Genomic DNA, 27,591 nt, shown 5'->3' with positions numbered 1-27,591 from the left:
TTCACAATCTGGAAACACACATACACACTGCTGCTATGTAAGGGATCTGCCACCCATACTTAAATTGTCCATGCTTAAACTGTAGTAAATTAATAGATCTAAGTGCCTAGAAGTGGCCTGACACTATGACACTGCAAAGTAAGGGTTAGGTAGATGGAGTGCATGCAATATCATTGTCATGTGATATAATGCATGCGATACAGTGGGGATATACCGCACACACATTTACCATCAGACCAGCCTCAAAGCGCTGTGGCTGTCTACTACATTACAATTTTTTTAAATAAGTGTTTATTTTGTTACACTTTTGTCAATTGTTAGAAAGTAAATGATTTTTAACAATCCCCACAGTTCCTGTTTGTACTGATTTGTTTATATTTGTATGTCTACCAAAATGAGTGCCTTCCTGCTTTCTGCTTTGTGTGTCACATTCTCTCCCATAAGAATGCATTCCATACAATGCACTATTTGAAGACAGTACTGGGCTAGTCAGGCCAACCACAATTTAAGTAGGGACGTGCAAAATTTCTGTAATTTGCTTTTGCAAAATTCCGTAAAAATTCTGGCATTTAGCGCCATCTCTTAGCTCAAAATGCATCCTCACGCCCCCCAAAAAACATACAAAGCGCCCCAAAAAACAGCTACTCACGTTCTGGTCATTTTAATAGTTCCTGAGCGCCTGTGCTAAAGTTTTTCCACATGGCATTATGTCATTTCGGGAATTTTATGTAAAAAGAGTGACGCAAATTTTGAAAAATTACGCCAGCGTAACAGATATTTCACCTGGGCCTAATTTTACGGGTTACACGTCCCTTGATCCGAAAAAAGCAAGTTGTGTCTAAGACTTTCTGTCCATAATCTTTTTAAGGTGGTATGAGGTGCTGCAGCTACAGATTTTCCTAGAACCCCCCCCCAAAATAGCACAGTAGGTTGCATTCTGCCTCGGCCACTTATCGAGTCAAAGTTAGATGTATGTTCAGCCATCCGAGGCGCGTGCAGAGATTTTACTTGAAATAAACCTTTAGTGGGATTTTCAACAAGGCTCTCGCTTTTCTAGCTTTGGTGATAAATAAACAATTCAGGGTGTCCAGCCCATGCAGTGGGGGTGGGTCCTGTGTGGGAGGGGTCGGCGGACCGAGGGCAGTGCAGGATGGCTGTGCAAGCAAAGCGTTTAACACACCGAGGGGAAGAGACAGGCAGAGAGGGAGACAGAGAGCTGCAGAGACAGGATCTGTACTGGCAAACAAGAGCATCTCCCCCAGCTGCAGCCGCACACAGGACCCTCGAGCACCGGGAGACCCAGCCACGGGCACTCTGCAGCGCGTGCACTAGTCCACTGAGCAACTTGTGCACTGGGGCAGTGGACGTCCTCAGCCCTGGCCAGGCTGAGCCCTGGGGCATTGGACAGCCTGAGCCCTGAGGCATTGGACAGCCTGTGCCCCGAGGCATTGGACAGCCTGAGCCTCGAGGCATTGGACAGCCTGAGCCACGAAGCATTAGACAGCCTGAGACCTGAGGCATTAGACAGCCTGAGCCCTGAGGCATTGGACAGCCTGAGCCCCGAGGTATTGGACAGCCTGAGCCCTGAGGCATTGGACAGCCTGAGCCACGAAGCATTAGACAGCCTGAGCCCTGAGGCATTGGACAGCCTGAGCCACGAGGCATTAGACAGCCTGAGACCTGAGGCATTGGACAATCTGAGCCTGGGACACTGGAGAACATTCAGACTCTGATATTGATCAACCCCAGACCTGGATATTGGCAAACCTCAGGGGAGGGACATTCACCAGATTGAGCCCTTGGATGCTAAGCAAACGCCAGCACCGAGGCTTCAGCAACCCAGTACTGGGCTACTGCGGCAAGGCAAGTCCTGGGACACTTGGCAACCTGAGCACGGGGACATTTAAGAACCCCAGCAGTTAGATATCGGGTATCCTCAACCCTTGGCCATCCAGTAACCTCTGGGACATCCAGCAATCACAGCACTCGAGTATGGTTGTACCCCAGAACTGGACACCCACTCATTCCAGAACCTGGATTTAGTAGCTTACAACTCTGGGTTGGATCCAGCACCACCTGGTACAGAGGAGCCAGTGGAGGAGCACCCCTCAGCCACAGAACGACAAGCCTCTCCTCCATCGAGGGCGCCTAGAAACTAAGGTAAGGAGGCATCGAGGCGGGCTGAGGGCGCTAGGGATGCTGTGCATCGGGCAGTCTGCAGTTCAACTCCCAGTACCCTCAAAAAGGGAATTCCTGCACACCCACCAGCGGGTGTAAGGTGCCTCTGGATAAAGATAGTCCCCGCCAGTACCAGGCGTACCACCATCCGGGAGTCCAAATAATACAGCAAGGCGTCAGCAGGCGATCAATCACCTCCTGCAACAGAACAGCACCACCATCAAATGAGCATCCAATCAGTGGCACCACTGCCACATCAGCACCCAAGCACCGGGTGATACAGCAACAGGCAGTGCCCAGGGCTCAGCCAAGCTGCATCAGTGGATCTGGAAGCTCCAACACTGAGGCTACCAACGCAAAAGCAAACCGTGCCAAGACCGGAGCGCCTACCTCTCTGGCGAACACTTGTGGCAGTGGGACACCCAACAACAACTGCACTGGGGCATCAAAAACGACCTGTTCTGGTGCACCCAATACGACACTGGTATACTCAACATCTACTATATGGTGACACCTACTGCACAAGAGCATTCAAAGCCGCCTGCACTGCAACAGCCAAAGCCACCTGAACAGGGCTATACAGGATCTACCGGACTGGGTCACCCACCACCTCCTGTCCACCCATCATTGGCTGCGCGGCAGCATCCAGAACACCTGCACTGTGGAACACAGTATCTTCTGCACTGGAAGACACACCACCGCCTGCACAGGGACACCCAGCAGGAATACAAAACCTGTTGCGCTGCAGCAAAAAACCACCCCTGCCGAAGCACCCAATTCCAACTTCACTAAGGTAACCCCACACCTTCTACATTGGGGTATCCAACGACTCGCGCACTCTTGCAGCTAGGAGCTCCTGTACCAGGGCACCACTTGCCTATTGCACTGGGACGCTCATTCACTAGTACACTTGGGCACCTTGTGGGGACTCCACAGCACCCAGCACTTCCATTAAGACTGTCAGTGTTGCACACTCAGCCCTGAGCATTTGATCCCATAAAAATCTGGACCTAGACCAGCTTCTCTCACGGTCTTTGCCTGGCACGGGGCACTCGCCTACAGCACAGACCAAGAAGAGCTCCAGTCCTCTGTGGAACTGAGCAGAGAGACCTCAGGAACTTCAGCGGGAGTCCAGATAAGGGCCCTTTCATCTTCACTGCTCCAGGACAACCAAAAGCAGCTTGAGAGTGGCAGCCGATCACCGACAGTTTAAAACTTAAGTCAGCACCAACAGCAGAGGCGTTGAGATCCCTAAGTTAAAGAGAGCGCCTGTGGCGGAAGTGAACCAGCATTGGACCAAAGAGAGCACCACCAGCCAAATAAGCGAGCCGCTGACGACAGAGCACCAGCAGCCCAATCCAGGGAGCTGCTAGTCAAAGAGTGCACCAGCAGTCCATACCATCAATCCACCACACAGAGAGAGAACCAGCAGTCCAGTCCATCAATCCGCCACCCAAAGAGAGCACCAGCAGTCCGTTCCATCAATCCACCACCCAAAGAGAGCACCAACAGTCCATACCATCAATCCATCACCCCAAAGAGAGTGCCAGCAGTCTATACCATCAATCCAACACCCAGAGAGAGCATCAGCTGCCCGATGAAGGGAGCCCCTAATTAAAGAGAGAACTAGATGTCTAATCAAAGGAGCCACTAATAAAAGAAAGCACCAGCAGTTCATTCCGTAAATCCACCACCCAAAGAGAGCAACAGCAGCCAAAACCGAGGGAGCTGCTGATCACAACGATCATCAGCAGCCCAGTCCAGGGGGCACCAATCAAAGAAAGCAGCAGCAGTTAAATTCAGGGAACTTCTGACCAAACAGAGTACGAGCAGCCCAGTCCACTGAATCTCAGCAAAAGAGACCAACAGTATCTCAGTCCAGGGAACCACAGCCCAAAAATAGCACAAAAAGCTTTTTTGAGATCTTCAGACCAAAAAGCGCACAAGCAGTCCGATCCAAAGATACCAGACTAAAAAGAGCAAAAGCAAGCCAACGCGGGGAACCTTGGTCCTAAGAGAGCACCAACAACAGAAGCTTTGAGCTCCTCAAACTAAAGAGCGGCAGCAGCCCAGATCACACCAAAGGAAGCACCAACAATTCAATTGACAAAGTCTCACACCAAAGAGTTCACCAGCAGACCACAGGTAGTACTGACCATCCAATCTGAGGAATCTTCAGACTCCAATAGAGCAGGACACCTTCTCTGGGGAAGCCCGAGTGCCTCCCAGACACATTAGTGTCTCTTTCGCCGAATCGTCAAACCCCAGGAGCATCACCTGCCCAATTCCCAGGAACCTCAAATACCAGTGAGAACCAGCCGCGGGATCTCAGGAGCTTTACAACTGAAAATCACTGTGAAAAAACTTGAGTAAGCTTGAGAAGCGAAGGACATCTGCAAAACCTTTAACAGTTGCAATACTCTGAGGTACAAGTCACATACAACGCCAATCAGCGTCCCCAGAAGTTAGTAGAAAATCAGTTGCTTTCTACTGTCTCAGGAAGCTTCACTACTGGTAGTTGTGACCCAGAAATCTCTACCATGCCTCAGCACCTTCTATGCTTGTCCACCTATCTGCTCCTGTTTCTTCATCTCTCAGGGGTGGTTTGGAGCCAGCGAGACCCTCATTCCGGGCTCTGGAAACAGCGGATTCGTTGGGCGAACCGTGGGCGAGTTTACAGCCTGCTGAGCACGGGCTCGGAGTACTTGAGGTCCAAGGACACCCGGCACAGCATCTACCTGTCTGCAAGGGAGCAGGGCCAGGATGCGGTCCCCAGGCCCAAGGCTCCAAGTATATCTGCTTCTACAGCACCAGTCCCAGTGGTCACTGCTTCCAAGGCTCCTACAGTTACTGGTTCCAGGGGGCCCTCTGTCACTGGCACCAGAAGTCACACAGTCACTGGTTCTGGGAGCCCCATGGTCACTAACTCCAGTGGGCCGGTGGTCACTGGCTTTGGGAACCCCGCCGTCACAGGCTTGAGAGCCTACATGGCCATTGGCTCTCGGGGCCCTGCAATCACATATCCCAGTGGGCCTGTTGTGACTAATTTCATCAGCCCTCTTGTGACTGGTTCAGGAAAGCCCTCCATCACTGGCACCAGGGGTACAACTCATACTGTTTCCATGGGCCCCTCAGTTACAGTTGCTAGGGGTCCCTCGGTTACCAGGTCTTTACTTGTCACCAATGGAGCCCACAAACTGCACCTTGTCTCTGGGATCCCGCCTAGGCACCCAGGACCGCAGAGTCCTCGAGACCAGGGGGCGGCCCAGACACCTGGTGCCAGGGGGGTGAGTCCTACCACCAACATCCACCAGGGTAACCTCGCAGATAGTGATGGCAGCCAAGAGATTGTCAACACCAACCATATAAGGCAATCTGATTCACGTCACAATGACATCATATCAGGGAACACAGGCACCTCTGAAGTCACCGAGCGGGATTCAAACTCTAATGACCTCATTCCAAGACATATAGATGCTGCTGAGGTAATAGGGCAGAGTTCAAACCCCATAGACATCATACCAGGAAACACCGGCCCAGCTGATCTCAGACAGCAGACTTCAGACCCCACTTATATCGCACACAATGAAGTTGGCCGCACCAGCGATGAACTCATGAATATCATGCCAGGGCACGTGAATCTCAGGTGGCAGAGTCGAGGTGGCCCTGTGGACATAGGCACTTCCTCAGTGGCGCGGGTACCCACAACGGTGGCCACGGTGAGCCCTGCGGTAGAGGCGAGGCGCCCTAGCACCGCAGAGATGGTTGGAGATGACCCAAGAAATCCCTACAAGAACCACAACACGGTCCAGTACAATATCTACCCCGCGTTGAGGCCTCGCAGTGGCGCCCCTGGGGGCAGGAGGCCTGGCTTTGGAACCCGCTACTTCCAGCATGGTAAGCGGCAACACGGACAGGAGAGGTAAAGTCCAGGAGGGTGGGAGTCTTCTAGGCAGCTTGTGTTGTGCAGAAAAGTGTGGATATAGAACTTTGGGGACCCTTTCATGATAGCTACATAGATGTGGTTACATGTTATATCTGGATTAGGAGGCTGGGGAAGGTCACATTGGATTCAGGCCTCTGCTGGCCTTGTTACACTGGATGCAGTATTCTGGTGTGTACATTGGGTGGAGAGCTCTCCAGTGTTTGTTACACGTTTTGCAGAGTACTGAATGGTACTTATACATGAGTCTGAGCGCTCTAGGGATATTATGCATGCTGAAGACATAAAAGTGGTAGGTTACGTGTGATGGAGAGCTCTAGAGGGTTTGTTACACATGTCGCAGAGCTCTAAAGGGTATGTTACATTGATTGGAGAGCTCTACATGGTTTGTTGCCCACGCTGCAGAGCTCTGAAAGGCATGCCCTAATATTTGGAGATCTCTAGAGGGTTTGTTACAGATGCTCACGCTGCAGAGCTCTGAAGGGTATGTTACAATAATTGGAGAGCTCTAGAGGGTTTGTTACACATGCTCACGCTGCAGAGCTCTGAAAGGTGTTACAATGATTGGAGAGCTCTAGAGGGCTTGTTACGCATGCTCACGCTGCAGAGCTCCGAAGGGTATGTTACCATAACTGGAGAGCTCTAGAGGGTTTGTTACGCATGCTCACGCTGCAGAGCTCTGAAGGGTATGTTACCATGGTTGGAGAGGTCTAGAGGGTCTGTTACACATGCTCACGCTGCAGAGCTCCGAAGGGTATGTTACCATAACTGGAGAGCTCTAGAGGGTTTGTTACGCATGCTCACGCTGCAGAGCTCTGAAAGGTGTGACAATAATTGGAGAGCTCTAGAGGGTTTGTTACGCATGCTCACGCTGCAGAGCTCTAGAGGGTTTGTTACAATAACTGGAGAGCTCTGGAGGGTTTGTTACACATGCTCACGCTGCAGAGCTCCGAAGGGTATGTTACCATATCTGGAGAGCTCTAGAGGGTTTGTTACGCATGCTCACGCTGCAGAGCTCCGAAGGGTATGTTACCATAACTGGAGAGCTCTAGAGGGTTTGTTACGCATGCTCACACTGCAGAGCTCTGAAGGGTGTTACAATAATTGGAGAGCTCTAGAGGGTTTGTTACAGGTGCTCATGCTGCAGAGCTCTGAAGGGTATGTTACCATAACTGGAGAGCTCTAGAGGGTTTGTTACGCATGCTCACGCTGCAGAGCTCTAGAGGGTTTGTTACAATAACTGGAGAGCTCTGGAGGGTTTGTTACACATGCTCACGCTGCAGAGCTCCGAAGGGTATGTTACCATATCTGGAGAGCTCTAGAGGGTTTGTTACGCATGCTCACGCTGCAGAGCTCCGAAGGGTATGTTACCATAACTGGAGAGCTCTAGAGGGTTTGTTACGCATGCTCACACTGCAGAGCTCTGAAGGGTGTTACAATAATTGGAGAGCTCTAGAGGGTTTGTTACAGGTGCTCATGCTGCAGAGCTCTGAAGGGTATGTTACCATAACTGGAGAGCTCTAGAGGGTTTGTTACGCATGCTCACGCTGCAGAGCTCTAGAGGGTTTGTTACAATAACTGGAGAGCTCTGGAGGGTTTGTTACACATGCTCACGCTGCAGAGCTCCGAAGGGTATGTTACCATATCTGGAGAGCTCTAGAGGGTTTGTTACGCATGCTCACGCTGCAGAGCTCCGAAGGGTATGTTACCATAACTGGAGAGCTCTAGAGGGTTTGTTACGCATGCTCACACTGCAGAGCTCTGAAGGGTGTTACAATAATTGGAGAGCTCTAGAGGGTTTGTTACAGGTGCTCATGCTGCAGAGCTCTGAAGGGTATGTTACCATAACTGGAGAGCTCTAGAGGGTTTGTTACGCATGCTCACGCTGCAGAGCTCTAGAGGGTTTGTTACAATAACTGGAGAGCTCTGGAGGGTTTGTTACACATGCTCACGCTGCAGAGCTCCGAAGGGTATGTTACCATATCTGGAGAGCTCTAGAGGGTTTGTTACGCATGCTCACGCTGCAGAGCTCCGAAGGGTATGTTACCATAACTGGAGAGCTCTAGAGGGTTTGTTACGCATGCTCACACTGCAGAGCTCTGAAGGGTGTTACAATAATTGGAGAGCTCTAGAGGGTTTGTTACAGGTGCTCATGCTGCAGAGCTCTGAAGGGTATGTTACCATAACTGGAGAGCTCTAGAGGGTTTGTTACGCATGCTCACGCTGCAGAGCTCTGAAGGATATTACAATGATTGGAGAGCTCTAGAGGGTTTGTTACGCATGCTCACGCTGCAGAGCTCCGAAGGGTATGTTACCATAACTGGAGAGCTCTAGAGGGTTTGTTACGCATGCTCACGCTGCAGAGCTCTGAAGGGTATGTTACAGTAATTGGAGAGCTCTGAAGGGTATGTTACAGTAATTGGAGAGCTCTAGAGGGTTTGTTACGCATGCTCCTGCTGCAGAGCTCCGAAGGGTATGTTACAGTAATTGGAGAGCTCTAGAGGGTTTGTTACGCATGCTCACGCTGCAGAGCTCTGAAGGGTATGTTACCATGGTTGGAGAGGTCTAGAGGGTCTGTTACACATGCTTGTGCTGCAGAGCTCTGAAAGGTATGGCACAATAATTGGAGAGCTCTAGGGGGTTTGTTACGCATGCTCACACTGCAGAGCTCTGAAGGGTGTGACAATAATTGGAGAGCTCTAGAGGGTTTGTTACACATGCTGCAGAGCTCTGAAGGGTATGTTACATTGGGTGGAGAGCACAAGAGGCTTTAGTACACAGGTTGCAGAGTTCTGGGTGTTAATTTACATTGTGTGGAGTGTTCTAGAAGGTTTATACCAAGCTGAAGAGCTCTAAATTGTAGGTTACATGCAGTAGAGTGCTCTAGAGGGTTTGTTATACGTGCATACTTCAGAGCTCTGAAGGGTATGTTACGTTAATTGGAGAGCCCAGAGAGCTTCTTACACATGCTGTGGATTTTGGAAGGGTATGTTGCATTGGGCAGAGAGCTCTAGAGACTTGGGCACACTGGCTGCAGAGATCTGGGCTATTTTACATTAAGTAGAGTGTTCTAGACGGTTAATTACACATGCTACCGGGCTCTAAATAGAATAGGAGAAAGCTCTAGAAGATTTCTTACTCATGTTACAAAGTTCTGACGGATAAGCTGAACTGGATGAGCGCTCTAGAAGGTCTGTTGCAGATGCTGCAGAACTCTAAATGTATGTTCCTGTGGGTGGAGAGCTGGAGAGGGGTTGTAACAACATCAGCAAATAAGGGCATCCAATGGAGAGGTATAGAGGGCTTGTTACGCTTGCATGGTTTCTGCCAGGCTCTCTAGGGTTTGTTGCACGGGGTGCACAGCTCTGAAGGAAGGTTACATTGTGTATAGAGCTCAATGCTTCCTTCCATCAGATGCAGAGTTCTTGAGGATTTGATATACTGGGTAAAATGTTCTGATGGTTGCATTGGTTGATCAGACCTAGCAGGAGACTCCTGGGAACCTTTTACATTATGTGAAGAGCTCTGAAGGCTTTTTGCATTGGACACAGGGTTATGGATGGCTTTGCTATTTGGTGCAGAGCTCTGCAGGCTTGTTAGGTTGGAGGGGGGCCTCTTGGTGGCTTGTTGTAATGGGTGCTGTGCTCTGTGGGCTAGATACGTGGAAAGGGGAAATTGTTTTATTGGGTGCTGACATTTGAGGCTTATTATATTTGGAGGAGAACTCTTAGCTGCCTCTTGCATTAAGAGCTGATCGGATCTCCGGGGGCGTATGCTAAGGATTACTATGAAATGTGCGTTTTTGAAACCAAATATTAGTTTAGTTTTTGGCCAATATTCTTTCTATTGGTGAGGGACCATTAGCTCAGACAACAATATTTATTTACAAAAATCATGGCAAAATAAACCAATCATTGACAAATCCAAACATCATGCAGCCAACTCCAGACATATTGGCTGATGCCAGTGCTTGTTAACCTTCGGACTCAACACCTGTTTTCTTATTGCTTATACCGCAGCCTGATTTGATATGTGTCCAACTTCCACCATAGAGAACTCGATCAAAGTCTACAAAGTCATTTGTGGCATTGCCACATGTGCTCTAGTCTTTAATATCAGTGATCTCACCTCATCCTACATTCTGAGTGGGAGTTCCACCATTATGCCATTTTATGTATCTCTCTGCCACTTTTCTGTTACTCGTCGTACCCCCTTTCTTTGGGTTCTTTCTGCTTTTTATATCACATCCCTTCACCATCCAAGTGTTATTTTTTTGCTAACTTTAGTTTCCTCTAATCATCACCATCAATTAAGATGTCATAAAAACATTAACTGCATATTCAATTTTACTCTGACCTTTACTTCCTGTAATAGGAGGGTTGGTTACAAAGGCTTCTTTGTTCCACTGCTCTATGATTTAACTTTTTATAGTCAGCGTGGAAACAATAATACAAGGTTCATAGTCATATTATAAATTACTTCATTTAGTTACACTGCATCATAGCTCTTATAGTTACATTGCTATGTATCTTACATAAGCATATTGTTACATAGTACATATATGTGCACTATTACATAGTCTGTTCAGGCATAGTTGGTATAGTCAAATTAGTCTATAATTGGCATATTTATATTGTGAAATAGTTCATACAGTTATATAGTTTGTATAGTTATATTGCAGCATAATTCAATTGGTGTTAATATTATAATGTATAAATAAGATTAGGATATAGTTTGTATATGCCCACTGGAGTGTAATTAATGCAGTTACATTGCTAAATATTTTGTACAGTTACACTGCTCTGTAGCTCATAGTCAGAATGTAGATGTAGTAATTCACCGCTAATCCTTTATGGGTTCCAGAGTAGCGTGCTACTCGCAGAAAAAATGCTTTGACGCATGGTCAGGGGTAGTAAGCGATATAAAAAAAAGCCAAACTTTTTCCCTCTATCCGTCCACTATCCTTTTCAATCCAAAGAACTGACTAACATATCCACCACTCAAATTACTTTCATATTTCACAATACTAGTCTCCACTAATCATGTATGGGTTCAGGAGTAGCGTGCTACAAGCAGAAAAAGCACTTTGACGCCTCATCAGGGGTAGTAAGCGCTATATAATTACAATACAATACATAGGTTGTAGGGCTTCATTGTGTCATGGGTCTAATAGTTACGTTGTTAGGCAGCTTGAATTGTTAACATGTTATGCAAATTGCAGTCTGTATACATACAATGCAACATTATTACATGTTTTGTATGGATACATTATTACACCACATACTCTGATTGTAGCATAGATCATATGCTGCTTTATTAATAATATAGTTAAATTCTGACCGCCAATAGATCTATGCAGTCATTGAGTTTCTGTAGTTGTTTAATTCATGCAGATATAATCGTTCTTTGTTTTGTTACACTGTTTGTATGACTACAGGGGTAAATAGTTGAGCTAGTTATATCATAACGTAGGTAATAGAGTTACATTGCTAAGTAGTTTGCACAGTTACATTGTTGGATTATTGTGTAGTAACATTTACATAGTTCATATGGTTGCATTCTTGTGCAGTTGCAAAATGTCACTATTTGTAGGTCATATAGATAGATGATTATATCGTTTGTAGAATTAAATTGATAACTTGTTCATATAGTAATATTGCTACATATACACGATATTTACATTGTTATGGAGTTATTATAGTGGACTAGTGTACACAGTTCTATTCTTATATTGTGTGTGTGGTTACATTCCTAAATTGTATCATTGCATTGTATAAATATATTGTTAAATAGTTTGAGTTTGTAGAAATATATTGTTCATTTAATTACATTTTTCCAGATTTGCATAGTTTATATAGGGGCTTTGCAAAATTATTCTTAGAAATATATTGTTACTTAGTTTGTATATTTGCATTGTTACATAATTCATACAGTGGCAGTGTAACAATTTTGAAAGTTTCATTGTTTTACAGCTCTATAGGTACCTTGCTTGCAACAAATATATGTATGTTGTTGCATATGTTACTTACATTTATATGCACTTTCATAGTTGTATTGTTACATAGTTTGCATAATTTTATTTTTAAACATTTAGTACAAGTATAATTACATTTTTATGCATGTCAAACAGTCACAGTGTTACATAAGATGTATAGTTAATATAGTGGTATTATGACAGTTTGCACAGTTACGTTACGTATATTACCAAATAGGCGCCTATGCAGCTCATATAGTAGCATAGTTTGTATGGACACGTTTGTAAATATTATAGCTCTACTGCTGCATAACTGCACAGTTGCATAGTTTCATAGTTGCAATAGTTACATTCTTAAGGATGAGTATAGTTGCATAGTTACATAGCTATTATAATTGCATTATACCATGGTTTGAGTAGTTCAATTGTAAGACAGTTTATATAGGTACATTGTTAATCAGCTACATTTTTTTTATTCATTTCTGTATTCGTACAATTTTGGGGTTTCTATATTCAGATTGTTATTTCATTTATACAGTTACATTATTACACAACTATTGTTAAATAGTTTTAATGGTCACATTGATACACAGTTTATAGTTACATTTTTGTATAGTATATATAGTTGTAGGGATATACAATTCATATATCCACATAGTTAAATAGTTTGCGCATATGCATTCTTACATAGTTTTTTAGGAATGCTGTAACACAGTAAGTACAGTTAAATTATTACATCTTTCATATGGTTGTATTATTCCTCAGATCATATAAACTGCATTAAAATGCAGTTTGGGCAGAGAAATAAAAACAAGACAACATTCATCTTGTGATACATCCACATTCTCTCCTTGATACATAAAGCAAATTCAAAAGTGTTTGTGCCTCATTGGACCAAACCAGTATTGTGAGCAGAAACACATCCGGGGTTGATAGTTTTGTAGTACAAATAGGATGTAACTTACACATTTGAGCCAGAGTCCTACTTTAGGGACAGGTCGTATTGTATAAGATTGGATTCTAACGCACACTACAGAAGGGAAGGATAAAGGGCACAAAAGTAATAAATCCTTTATTTGGGATACATGGATTCTTGATTTTCCTCCAAATTTTAGATACACATTGCTTTCGGTTTTCAAATATTGTGATCAGGTCAGTTATTAGCCATCAAATTCATACACAAGTGAAACTGTAGCACGTATGATGTACTATCACTCACTAAGTGATCCATCCTAGACTTAAAATGTTTGGATTCTCAGAAACGTGTATACAATATGCTGTCTATACATCGTCATACTGCATGCAATTTAGGTACATATCTGGGTCACGTTCATATGCTAGTCATCAATTTTGCTCAGCTATATAAACGTACATACCCACCTTTGTGAGGCACATTACACCATTTTTGTTGGCAAACCACATACAGAAAAAAGTAGAGCAAAATTAGTGCAGAGCACCTGGCATCTGTTTGTACCAGAGGCAAATCACTTTATACAAGGGTAGGCAATATAGGACACACAGGTGTGCAGCAGTGAGAGGGGTCAGGCTGGCTGCTTTGAGGCTGGCACAATACAAATTCAGTATTACATCTCCGGGAGGTCAATTACCGAGGGAAATTACAATAGGGTAGAGCTCGGGGATGGCGATTACCAATTAATGAAAATCTCTGCTAGAATTATTACGTTAGGAGATTGCAACTGTGCAGATCTCTGGAAGGACAATTACAATAAGCTGATTATGATTGGGCAGATGTGTGGGAGGATGGAGCCATGGGTGGATTCAAATATAGGCTCGGTAGAAGGCTGATACAATTGGCTACATTGGTAGCAGAGCTCTTGAGATGCTTGGTGCACTTTGGAGGAACAAGCAGGGTGTAGGTTACACTGGGGATTGAGTGCTTTCATTGAATCTGCATCACGTGCAGAGCTCTTGGCGTGCACGTTGAACTGGGTGCAGGACTCTTTAGGGGGCAGGTTATATTGAAGGAAACGCTCTCTGATGGGGATTTATTTGGGCGCAATGATCATGTGGGAGTGGATTGCACTCTTGCTGAGTGACATGGGGCACAAAGCCCCATGGTAGACATATGGTTGCGAGAATTAGAACCGAGGAACTCAGCTGGTTTGCATTATGGGGTTGCGGGATACATCTGGATGCGTACCAAGTAAGGAAAGCTAGAATTGGCATTTCACGTTGTATATTGGTGAGCTGCATCTTGTCAGCTATTACTAATAAGCCGTCTCTTTTATATTATTTCTTTTTGATGACCATCTAATACTGTGGGCCTCTATGTTTAGGTGCTCCCATGTTTAGTTTCAAGTGGTCTGCAGATTGGAGGCTACATTAATACCCAGCAATTAATCTGCTTCTGACACTGAGCCTGTATTTCTCTAATCTGTTAGGCCTCCCTGACCTGGTGCCAGATCCTTACTACATCCAAGCCGCCACCTATGTCCAGCGAGCCCAGCTGTACTCACTCCGGTGCGCGGCAGAAGAGAACTGTCTGTCCAGGTAACAGAAGAGATTCTACCCTTTCTGCAACATTCAAAGAAGTTATGATGTTGGGCTGGGATAAAATTACATTTTGGAGCCCTCCGTGTCAGGGCTCAAGTTAAAATCTTAAAGAGGGAATATTGTACTTCCTACATTTTGAAGTTGGGATTAAATTTATTTTAGTGAGTACATAAAAGTAATTCTTATTCTCAAGGTAAATATTTTAAGATGTGTAAAATATAATTGGTTTTAAAAAATTTGAAGTTTTGTTATAATTAAGATTTTCTGTGTACCTTAAAAAATCATGTAAAAAAATATTTCTCTAAAAACCCCTCTATGGTTCAGAAACAGAAAATGTAGAGTGCCTCCTTGTGGCATTGTGCTTCTAATACCACGGAGATAAGCATATCTGCGCAACCAAGAAAAGAAGTGAGGGAGTAGAATTGTGCTTATTGCTACTCTGGATATTTATGTTAGGGCCTTTATAATTTACAATGTCATTTTAGTATATTTGTCTGATTTCTGGACATGCAATGGGCTGGCACTCCCGGTATGTTAAAAATTATAAGCTTTTTGCCGAGGGTCCAATTCTCAAAGGTAAATTCAATCTTAAAAATAAGCTTACAATGGACTGTTGCTTTTACTCCTTCCAAGAACTCACAAAGTGATTCCTGGTAGGCGTAAATGGTTTTACAAGTGCCGAGATCTCCACCACAATTCCTGAGATGTCCGCACTTGTAATTCCAACTAAAGGGACGTGAAGAGGCCCTTCCAAAGCATGGTTTGACCTCTTCCCACCTGTGCAATGGTATGAGAGGAACTCCATCACAGGGCCAGAGTAACTCGCCTTCCAGGATTTAAAGGAGAATGAATCAGACCCAGATTTGATGGAGGTGTTAGGGTGCGGGCCTCTGCACAAATTAAAATTTAGCCCATAGGGAGAAAAAAAAAAGTGCATTTGCATAAGCGGCTCCATGCCTCCTGTACAAACTTTGTGCTACAGGAATGGGGAAAAGTCACACCCCCTTCTCAATAGTATGCTTATATATTTGCAAGTGATGCTGTTTTCACAATAGTACTACTGGAAATTTTGGTGAATAGGTATTAAAGGTAAACCTACCATCAGCCGGAGGCAGAAATTTCCACCACAATTTTTACATTTGTTTTGTCAACATGCCGCTGAATCTTTCTTCTATCATAGGTGAATAGAAAAAAGTTAAATTTCCTTCATGCTATAATATTGGTTCAGGATATAAATAGTGTAAAGTATTTTGTATACATTTTACATTTAAAAAAATTACAATCCAAGAGCTCTTTGTTTTCATTTGTTTACGAACGAAGACCAAGGATTATTAATTACCTTTCTTGGTGCATGAAAATCCCCTTCTTCAACCAGTTAGTGGTAAACAATATGGAGTGGATTTTTTTGGAGTCTGGGAGGCAACAGAGAAAGACTCAACCCTGATGTATAGTGTTATTTCCTATTAAAGAAAGGTTCCCCAGTTGTGAAATGAACCTCACTTGGCATCATAATGTTTACTTTCGTTTTAGATCTGCCTACCGACCAGGAGTCAGCGAACTCAGCTACCGGGTGCTGCTAAGGTTCCCTCAGAGGGTTAAAAATCAGGGCACGGCGGACTTCCTGCCTGTGAAACCACGCCATACCTGGGAGTGGCACAGCTGCCATCAGTAAGTACAGAGCGCTGAGCCATGTTGGAAGTACATTCTACCGTCAATGGAATACTTTATGGATTTGAAATAAATCACACGTCTGTCACTAAAACTACATACTTAAGTTTGTAACATGGAAGCAGGAATACCAGGAGAAGACTGTCTTGCTTAATCAATGTAAAGAGGTCAAGAAGATATCTGGGAGAGTTGGCAGTTGTTTGATTGGAGTCGAGAATGTGGAGCCAATCAAGACCATATTATGATAAACATTGTAAAATGAAGTCTCTTTGCTGTGTTTAGGAAAAGGAATTTATTGCAAACTCAATCAGATCTTATGTGGAGAAAAATGTCTATTTTGTAGGCAAATGACCACTAAAAATCATGTTGTTATCTCATTTGGTTGAGACGAGGGACCGTCAAGTCATCCATAGGTCACCCTAAGAGCAATCCTAGAAGTGAAGTCTTCCTGAGGGACAGCTCTACAGTGCCCCAGCAGAGGAGCCACCTCTGTGCTCAGTGCCTGCTGGACCCAAACAAGCGACCTGGAGTGGGGGAAAAGGGTGGTACAAAGAAAGCGAGAGTCATCACTCTAAAGAGACAGGGGTGACAAAATCTGTTAAGGCAGAACCTTGGGTTTGATCTGACATTTAGAACTATGCATACAATAATTTTTCGATTTTTGCAGCATATTTGTAAAGACCTAAAGGTTTTCGGAAGTGATACATTTAATGATTTTTATGTGACATGCAGGCATTTCACAGCAAGTCTGCCGTATATTAATTGACATTTTGAGTTTTGCTCAAAACTATCAGATCAACATACAATTAAAAAGTGTTGAGGGTGTGCATTTTAGAATATTGAACGTGAGAAAAGGAAGTTAAAAAGTGGCTGTCTTTCTCAGAGAACTAATGGTGCAGAGGGTTTGCTGAAGGCACGGTCTGGTGAAGAGGTCAAAGTATCGATTCGACAAACAAACCCGCCATGTTTGAAGAGGATTTGAGGAATAAAAGGACAGGACCAACAGGAGGGCTGAAGGGGAACTTTGGCTGTACTCAGGGAAACAAAAGAGGTCAGGCAGAAGGGTAGGTTACTTGCAGTCATAAAGCAGTACGTGTAATCCGTGGTTAGACCACGGCTTACACATATTGCTTTATGATAAATAGAATAGGGGGATTTGATCCGTGTTGAGTAGATAAATTCTCGCAGACCCCTTATGGTGTATTAAGGTAACTTGCATTGCCACAATAAAATACCTTAGAGAGAAATATTCTATAAAGTTCAAACAAAGACATTGTTGAACAGCATCCTTCCTACTATATACTGCGGGCACTATGCTATAATTAACATATGGCTCTGTATGGAAATTCATGCTGAAATGCAATGCAATGATTTCTTAAGCTTGGTTACTCTTCCGGGTGTCACACATGATCCCTTGGAGATTGAGGAATTATGCCTTTCTGTTTCTGCTACTGAGAGAAAGCGCAGGTGTTGCCAAGAGTTGTTTATTTCACATCTGATGGCATCAAGAAGCTGTTAGATCAATGCCAGCCCATGGGCACCCAATGGCCTTTTAATCACACCCCAGTGTCCAACTCTGACCTCAGATGGTGTTCTAACTTCTTATGTCTTTGATACACCATACATTACTTTCTCTTCATTTCTCACAAAAACTGATGGCCGCTTCTCCAATAGCCCTGTCCGTCTTATCTCCATCCATTCTACATGTCCCACCGCTACAGCAGTGGGTTACTCACAAAGTTACATGTTGTATTCATGCCATCCTGGATACCGTATTACAGTCCAGTTCTACCAGAGTGTGTGCGCAATCACAATCTTGTTCTTGCAAATTTTCATTACATTCCATGAAGGTGCACGCCTCCAGTAAAAAAAAAAAACAGTCTTGCAAGATACCCTCAGGAGACCGATTAGAGAAGAAAATGTCAACGGGCAAGACTTTTTCTATGAGAATGCATCTCCCTCTGGCCTTTTTACACGATTATTTATGTAAGGTACGCACTTGGTTAAAAAACAACAGTACATAAAAACGCGTAAAGCAAGATTTCTGGAACTTTCATTAATTACGGGTAACGCAAAATCCAGGAATTTCACACATTTTGCTTTGTAATTAAACTTCACACAGGCCTATTTTTGCTTCTTCTACAAATTCCTGTGTTTTAAAACTTTTGCTCAAGTAGAAAATGGAAACTCATGTAATCCATTGGGCTGATAGGTAAAGGCTGAAGGTTGGAATATGCTGATAGTCATGACATGGGCTCAACTGGCAACCGTAACTATGTGACCAGTCAGAATGTTTCTGTGTCCCAAGACAAATGGGAACCTGTGCGTCTCTATGTCCGCAGGGTTCCGCATCCGCTGTCGCACACTGTTCTCATTTTGCAAAAAATATTTTTTGGGTTCACACAGGCACTACCACAGCATGGACGCCTTCAGCAACTATGACCTCTTGGATGCGACAACCCAAAGGAAAGTGGCAGAAGGGCACAAGGCCAGCTTCTGTCTAGAGGACACAATGTGTGACCCAGGATTCAGGCGGAGATACGCCTGCACCGCTCACACCCAGGTAAGAGAATGGGACGGGTTACAGTACGCAGCGGGGAGGGGGCAGGAAGTCAGAGCATGCAGCGGAGCAGATAGAAGTCACACCGTACTTCTGCAAGGTAACAAGAAGTCACAATAAATAGCTCTGGGGACATAGAACCTAGCTCAGAGGTAGCAAGAAATCACAGCACACAACGTGGAGTTACTAAAATATCTGTATCCCTACTAAAGGTAGTATGAAGCTGCAGCTGGGAGAAAGTAAGGAACCACAGGGCACAATTTGGAGACAGTGGGTAGTCACACTGTACTGTAGTAAGTTAACCTCTTGAGTGCCCATGACGAGATGGTCTCGTCATGGGCCGCGGTTGCGCTGTGCCCATGACGAGACTATCTCGTCATGAACCCCGCCCGCTAATGAAAGGGCCGGCACAGGGCGGGGAAAGGGCGGGGCACTCAAGGGGTTAATATGAAGTCACAATATATAGCTAAAAGGAAATATAGCTCAGATGAGAGGCAGCAAGAAGCAACAGGTGGGAAAAAGGAAGAAAACACAGGACCCCTTTGGGAAGAGTGTGAGAAGTCACTGTGTGCTACTTTAAGGCAACAAGAAGTCACAGTACACAATTAAGAGAGCACAGCGCACAATGGGAGGTAGCAAGAAGTCACAGGTGGAGGGTAGCAAGAGGTCACAGGTGGAGGGTAGCAAGAAGACACGGCACACAGCTGGGAGGTAGCAAGAATCCACAGTACAGAGCTTGGAGTTAGTGAGAAGTGATAGCACAAAGCTAGGAGTTAGCAATGAAGCCATGATATGTTAGATAGAAGATGACATGTGTATTCCTCTCCCTGCAGGGCCTTGGTCCTGGCTGTTATGACACCTACAACGCCAACATTGACTGCCAATGGATCGATATCACCGACGTGTCACCTGGAAATTACATTCTGAAGGTAATGAGGCCCATCCCTCAAGGCAGACTTACCTAGTGTTTATGGGGAGAGCTGGGACAGATTCTTCAAATGTGATGCTGCCCGTCCAACGCACGATCTCTCAAAGCTGTCCAATGGCTGGAGCCGTCGGCCATGTTTAATCTGACATTGCCTCACAATGGAATTCTAATGAAACGCTTGGCCTTTGATCTGCGTAACAAGAGTTTATACGTTGCTGTTTAGATGCAAAGTACATATCCTTACTTTCTGTTTTGATTATGAAGAGCAATAGATTCATAGACAGCTATAAGAACCCTGTGGTCTCAATTCACAACGGCTTTTGTGGAACTTAGCAGGGGCCTAACTCATACCCATGCGGCGCACGGGGGGGGGCCCAATCGTCTAGTGGGCCCTAGCCCTCAAGGGGGGGGTATTTAGCTAAAAGCCAATGAATATCCATGGGATCTCGGACACTCAGGTGCCTATAATCACATCCTGCAAGTGGGGGGGCATCATTTTGTGTTACCCCACTGCAAAGTAGGTGCCTAAAAAGCTATTTGTTAATTTAAAAAATCATATTGCGATTCACAGAATAAGACTAACTGGAATTTTAGAACAATAAAGCGCACTTAAAATGATAGAAAATCCATCCACATGGTCGATTTTTCACCAACATAAATGAAAGGTTATGGGCAGTAAAGGTAGCGTGTCGGGGATGTTGACGAACAAAATGTACGAGCTCCAACAAGCTCACAAGTTCACGTGTGTTCACAAACATGTTTCATGACCTTTCCAACACTGGAGATACTGGTGAAGGTGCCTCTAAAATAGTTCATTATCTGTTTTTTTAGAAATTTAGTTGGGTTTGAAGCACCTTCTAAATTTCAAGACGTCTATGATGCTTTCACGACTAGAATGGAAACTACAGAATAAGAATTTATGGAAACCCACGTGGGGGAGCTTTCCCTCTTAGAATTTTCCTCTATCTCTCAACAGGAATCCTTGGCAGAGATTATGAGTTGCAAATCAGAGTCCCCAGAAGATCCATGCCCCCCTAAACTGTGGAGAGCACTGGTCCACATTATTAATCCTACCCTAAACCACTTATGGAACAGCTCACTTGCCACTGGCATCTTCCCGCAGTCTTGGAAACACGCCATGCTCCTGCCTCTCTTGAAGTAGCCCAATGCAGATACGGGTGAACCAAACAACTACTGCCAGCACCTACGACGATACTGGAAAAATTGATCCAACGTCAACTGACCAATTTTATTGACTGACGTGGCTTTTTACACGAAAACAGTCTGGTTTTCGTGCGGGCTTCAGCACTGAGACAGTCCTGCTGGAGGTGGCAGAGTCTATAAGAATATCGGTGGACACAGAAGCTTCAGCCATGTTAGTGCTGCTGGACCTTTCGGCCGCCTTCGATACGGTGGATCACCTAATCCTACTTGCCAGGCTTAAATGTGCGGGAATAGAAGGGACGGCTCTGGCTTGGCTAAAATCCTATCTTAGTGACCGCACGCAAAGGGTCACTCTTCACCCTTTTAAGTCAGGAATCAAATCTTTACGGTGTGGGGTCCCACAGGGCTCGGCACTGAGCCCTTTACTTTTTAACATATACCTGGCTCCCCTCTTCTCGCTTATTGCCAAATTGGAAATAAAAGCTCTTTTCTACGCGGACGACACCCAGCTGGTATTCTCCTTCAAGGACCACTCAGCTAACTCCTTTGCTAGATTTAGGGGATGCCTGAAGGACATTTCCAGCTGGATGAACAACAACAAATTAAAGCTTAACGCCGAAAAAAACGGGGTCCTGTTTTTTGGCAAGGTACCCCTATCCCGCCCCCCCCCCCCCCCCCCCCCCAGCCCCCGTCAGCCGAACTGTGGTGGCCGGAGGAAATGAGACTTCCCCTATACCCCTCAACCACGGCAAAAAACCTGGGTGTAAAATGGAAATCTGACCTAACATTCTCAACACAAATACGTCACATGGCATCTTCTTGTTTCGGCATACTGAGGAGCCTGATAAAATTCCTTCACATATTGCCGATGAGTTGCCGCAGATCCGTTGTTCGCGCATTAGTGACATCGAGGCTGGACTATGCAAATAGTCTCTACTTGGGGCTGTCTGCACATCTGCTCAAGAGATTGCAGAAGGTGCAAAATGCGGCTGCGAGATTGATCAGAAGAGTACCTTTTAGACATCACATCTCTCAGTGCATCAAACAGCTTCACTGGCTACCGGTTCCTAAACGGATTGAATTTAAGTCGCTGACGGTAGCTTTCAGGGCTCCGAGCGGTAACTGTCCCAGCTACATTAGGAAACGTATCCGCCCCCATCTTAAAAAACGCTCACTAAGATCGAATTTCCAGAACTTGCTGTGCGTGTCTCAATATGCGAAGGCACGCATCGAGGGTGGATCCTTCACGGTGGTTATGACCAGACCATGGAACTCTCTTTCAATTAAACTTCACTTAATTCAATCAGAATCTGAGTTCAGGAAATCGCTGAAGACCTGGCTATGCAACCAGAGCTAGACTCTCGAGTTTCTATCTTTCCTGTTTGCCTGCGATAGCGCCGGGACACCTCTGTTAAAGGTAGCTGTTGCGCTTTATACATGTACTATTATTATTATGAAGGTGTGACAGAACAGTTTTTCACTAGGAATAATATCTTCTTGTAGAGAAAAAAAACCCAAAAATTAAAAAAGTGCAAATGTACTATTTCACCAGACATTCTGATGCAGGTTTTTCCACCTAGTAAAAAAATCCACATGAGTAAATATAGGCTTGCAGGGAGAGTGTCGTCGCTTTCCAGTACCAGTTCCATGGATGTTGGGGATTTAAAAAAAAAAAAATCTGAAATCTTCTCTAAACCTAGGGTGAAGTTTCTGGCTTTCTAAAGCAGGGTTTTGAGATCCGGGCCCTGTTCTAATAAGTACATTGGAAACCCCTGTTTAATGATTTGAGGGGTTAATCTTGTAATTAAGTAGAGGGTGTTTTCTTGGGGCTGCACGCCATTAATATTTGTGTAATTTTAAATTGTTTAGATGGATGAAAATTCGTAAATCATAGGAATGACATCATCACTGTTAAATTAGGATTTTAAACAACTTGTAAATGGGAACTTTAATGTATATAAATATATACATGTATTGAGGATACATAATGGGTAATATGCAATGTAGGCCAATTTTGCCATTGAGGGGCTCTGGCCACATCATAAACCACAAAGCCAAACCCCGAGTGTTTTGTAAATGTCACAAGAACCCCAAGATCGTAATAAATGACCACATTACATGTTAGCTCTTACAGATGTGTTTATTTGAGGGTAGTTAGATTAAAAATGTGTTGTTTGAAAGAAGGAGATATCTACTCAAAATAGTAAGCTAACTGTGCTATGTGCTTGTCTGCAATAAAAGAAGAGGCCAACGCTTAACGATGCAGTTGCGAATGTAGAACATGTTTTGCAAAGTTAAAAACATTCATTCTGTAGAAGGCGGACACATTTGAGGCGGTTCTCTTCAAGGTGCAGATAACAATGGGCACTGATTGCAACTAGAACAATTAGGTTTTGTTTACCTTTCGCAAATAGATTACCCTGCATTGTCCATTAACATGGTCAGTGGCCATGACAATGTTAAAACTTTGCATAGTATTTTTGGGGTGGGGCTGTCATTATGCTGATGAAAGTCATTTCTCACAGGCCGTGTGTAATATCTACCCTATTTTACAAGCTTCTAATAATTATGGGTTTTTATGCAACAGCATTTTGTGAGAAAAAAAACACCGACACCGGCAACATAATGAATATATCATTTCAAGCTACTGGTTAGCCACACCTCTTATTTCTCTCTCTCTCTCTCGCAATAGGTCACCGTGAACCCAAACTTCCTGGTCCCAGAGTCGGATTTCACGAATAACGTGGTGAGATGTGAACTCACGTACAGCGGGAGCTACGTCAGCACACGAAATTGCAGAGTGACCAGGTACAGTTAAAAGTTATATGTATCTCCGATTATTGGTGCATTGCTCATGAGAAGCAGAGGGAGGCTCAAGCCATGGTCATTTTACTGTTCCAGCAAATTTTACTTCTAGGAGTACAGCTCAGCACCTCCAAAGATCAGAGGTGTAGCGAGGGTGCCATGGACCCCAGTGAAAGTAAGGGGGAAAATGGTCCCTCTCACTGCTAGTTTGATAATAAAGTAAAGTAATAATCAGTTTGCAATGGGACTCTCTGGCCCTGGCTCAACTGCACCTGCTGCCCTTATGCTAGCTACACTCGTGCCACAGACTTGTTATCAAGCTTAGAAGTGATCCCATCCTTTGGAAATCAACACTTTTGCTTAAAGTTGGGGGATGTTCTGTCTGACAATCCTCTTGGCTTCCACTATTTCATTTAGACTTTGGTGAATGCAGTTGTTGATGGAACAGCAGCCCATGGAAAAGCCTTTTGGAGGACTCTACAACCTGGGAATGGGCCTGGACGGGCACCACTGGCACCATTTCTGCCTTGGGGCAGCCTGTCAGGTGGGATCAAGCCATTGATGGCGGTCCCGACCAAGACCAGCTAAAAAAATGCCCCTGCATACCCTTTTAGAAAATGATCAGTGTAGCGTCTGCGATAGTTATATTATTTCCGAAGACAGAACCAAACTTTGTATGTCTGTCGGTGGAAATAATAAAAGTGACAGCATGTTCGTCATGTGTCCATGGCCTGCTGGATCTGCCCACTTCGGGGTGGACAACTCTAGATCGGCCGCCCTGCCAAAAATTCAATGAGTCTATTTGAGTGAGAATCCAGACCACTACTTTTTCTAAGACATCTTGCAGTTTATTTCCGTTTATCTGGATTCTGGTTATCCATTTCTCCCGCTGCTCTTATATTATCTGATGACAAATCTCACACATCCCATAATAAACACATTGAGAACAGGATGTATACCCCATTTAATATTCATGAAAGCAGGGTGGTCGGCAAAAAAAAAAATAACTTTTCCAAAATTTGCAACCTGGAGGCCTTTTGCATGACTATATTTTCAAGCAAAATAATTCCTTTCTTAAAACAAAAAGATATAGTCTTGTTCGCAAACTGAATCTGTTTTTTTTATTATTTTTTTTAAATACAAGCATAGTTATTGTTCTGGTTCCCATGGAACAAAAAATGTTAAGAACTCATGATGACAGCCTACTAAAATTGGGCAACTTATTAAAAGATTTAGCAATGTTCAGAGCTATAGGTCCACTTATATCTGTATTACATCACGTAACACCGCTATCCGGAAGCTGCCCTGTTTCTCATGGGGCTCTGTGTCAGAGCGGTTGCCCAAATAGTTAAGTGAAGGCATCACAGGATGAAGTCTTCCAGCGACATATTTTCTAACCTCGGAAATGTGTTACTTATGTACCCAATTCTGTACAACTAACTCTTCCTGATCTGGGGCTCATGGACCATTCACTCCAACTCTTAACAAAACCGGTGGATAATCATCTCACCTGATCCACCCAAAATCTGTGCCTTAAGTCCTCTCTGACAAGGGTCAATTCCCACTTTCTTCGTCGTTGATTGACCTTCACTCTGATCTCAGTCTCACATCCAGCAACATTTCCTCCTTAGAAAGTGTTTCGCTTCCAGACTCTCCTGGGTACAGAAAAGCAAAAAACAACACAGTTAGGAGTTTCTAAGAGATTTGCCTTTAATCGGTTAAATCATATTTTTGGTTGCCAGCGTTCAAGAATAAAGGTCCCCTCCTCTGGCATTTATAATATCGCAGTACCAGATCTTTCTTTTAGTGGGTACAATAATTTTTTTGTATTTTACACTGTGTGAGAAGCAAATGCAAATTTGGTTTAAATAAGGGAAAGGAAGAAAATCATTACTCTTCCTCCAAAGAAGGGGGATGTCTCCGTTGCTCATATAGGCATTGGGGGTAACATGGCGTCCTCCAAAAATTAGTAAATGCCCCCATTTCATTTCCACCAACTCATTTAGAGGTGAGGGAACTGCTTTGCTTGAGACGGTGGAACCTCAGCCCTTTGCGCTGTTAACATCATCTTCCAGCGGGCCAGAAGCCATTGGACAGTGTTCCAGAATGAACACCTTTAATGGGATACCACACTCCCTGTACCATTTTATGTTGAGTGTTGATCCCTCCACAGAAACACTCTCTGTGCCAGTCCAAGATAACGCCTACCAAAGAGAGACCGCATATGACGCAGCGCTCAGTCATTAAAAAGTTACATCCCGTACTGTGTCTACGATGGAGACCCCTCAGGATGCTGGGAAGTTGTGTTTGCACATCTGTAATACACACGATCGCTATAGTAAAAATGTTTTAAGGAATGTCCTCTCTACATATCTCCATAACATATTTTTCTCTTTTTATGCAGCTTCTGAGGACTTCACTCGTTGACCACAAGGACATTCTGAACAGATCTGCACCTAGGCGCAAATTAGACGTGGACATTATCTGACAACAGCTTGTCTCATGAGAATCTTCAGATTAGTATTCTGTCCCTCAGTTATCTATTTTTTTACGCAAAAAACTCCTATTTTTTCTAAAGTGAGCTGTGGAAAGGAGCAACTTGTTGGTTCACTGTTTAGTATCCGTATTATCTATTAAAAAAGAAACCATATGAAGACAGTTTTTTTTCCACTTATAGGAAGACATCTGGTGCTGAAAGCACTGTTTGCTGTTGCCGCTCAATTCATCACCCGTTTCCATTATCCTCGACTTAACGAGAGTTGTCCCAAGTTGATGCAGAAGTGAAAGAAGCTTCTTACATTCTCTGAATAACCAGTGACTATGCAAACAATGCCCATTTGGATTCTATGTATGTTCAGTTGGTGACCACAAATGTAAAGTAGATGAACGTAAAGACTTGTACGGCTCCTCCCCGCACAGTGTCGCCCCGCTTCCTGGCAGACGAGGTGGTCCCTAATCGAACAAGGTCCAATATGAGACTCTTCCTGGTAGGCATGTGGTGTGCTTAGGGCTGATGCCAACAGGGACTAACTACGCATTCTTGAAAATGTCAAGCAGAAACCAGCTTTCCCACGAATGTGTAGGTTTGGGTTGCACTTGATCTGACAAGGGTAGATATTGACCTGGATGGAGAGCTCGTTTGGAGGTGCTTCGGCGGATGCTCGGCTTCAAGCAGACGCTCTGAAGGTCACGGAGCCCTTCAAAGGAAAGCCTACAGGTCTCCTCATGTTGGGAGTTGGAGAGTTTTGCTCTAGGTCCAGCACTGTATTGTGAGGATCCCACCACACCCATCAGGCAGATCTCCTTCCAGGTCCAGAGGGAGGAAACTGGATTCCATTTCCTGTCCGAGGATTTGACAGGAAGTGAAGGAAGAGGAAAAGCAGATTAGTGCAGGATAGTGGTCGTATAACATGGTGAGGGAAAAGCTCCTTCCAGATTCTCCCACCCCCCCACTCAGAAACTGAACCACAAATGTAAAAGATGTAAAAGAAAATACCCAAGTAATAAAGTTTAGTAATGTATACATACCTGGCTCTGCTTCATTTGTTTCTGTGCATCTTTAAAGAACATAATAACCAGTTCAGCTGCAGTGTTCCGGAGATTTGAAGAAGGCGATTAAATTCACTGGTAGACCACGGCAAAGGGTCTTACCACAGTTGCGAAAGAGAAGAAAAGAGGTAGTCGTGTGTGGCACCAACAGATCTGGTCAGAGTTTTTGGCACCTGTCAGAAACTGCATTAGGATCAGGTGAAATTCATACGGTTTCTAGAGGAAATATCTGGTCCATAGTGAGCTGCTGGGATTTTGAGGAGCGCAGAGATTCAGAGAGTGGATGGAGCGGGAATGACGTGTAGTGT

The 27,591-nt window shown here is 44.4% G+C and overlaps 1 protein-coding gene across 1 annotated transcript; it reads left to right on the top strand.

Annotated features, from left to right (window-relative positions):
• Window positions 1–1,195: 1,195 nt before the first annotated feature.
• On the top strand, window positions 1,196–27,257 carry LOC146772419 (uncharacterized). Its single transcript, XM_085639487.1, has 7 exons — window positions 1,196–6,075; window positions 14,498–14,606; window positions 16,140–16,277; window positions 18,684–18,840; window positions 19,671–19,766; window positions 23,622–23,737; window positions 26,139–27,257. The coding sequence occupies exons 1-7, from the start codon at window positions 4,719–4,721 to the stop codon at window positions 26,143–26,145; spliced, it is 1,980 nt and encodes a 659-aa protein (XP_085495613.1). The 5' UTR covers window positions 1,196–4,718; the 3' UTR covers window positions 26,146–27,257.
• The last annotated feature ends 334 nt before the right edge of the window (window positions 27,258–27,591 follow it).

This window comes from Triturus cristatus, chromosome 12 (genome assembly GCF_964204655.1).
Source record: "Triturus cristatus chromosome 12, aTriCri1.1, whole genome shotgun sequence".
In the NCBI taxonomy this organism is placed as follows: Eukaryota; Metazoa; Chordata; class Amphibia; order Caudata; family Salamandridae; genus Triturus; species Triturus cristatus.
Note: the sequence above shows the minus strand (reverse complement) of the source record. Positions and strands in the feature narration are given on the sequence as shown.

Excerpts from the sequence above, each read along its gene's own strand:
- LOC146772419 (XM_085639487.1), top strand. The coding sequence starts at position 4,719 with ATGCCTCAGCACCTTCTATGCTTGTCCACCTATCTGCTCCTGTTTCTT. Across the intron at positions 18,841-19,670 it reads CCTGCACCGCTCACACCCAG|GGCCTTGGTCCTGGCTGTTA; the intron begins GTAAGAGAATGG and ends CTCTCCCTGCAG. Across the intron at positions 19,767-23,621 it reads CTGGAAATTACATTCTGAAG|GTCACCGTGAACCCAAACTT; the intron begins GTAATGAGGCCC and ends CTCTCGCAATAG.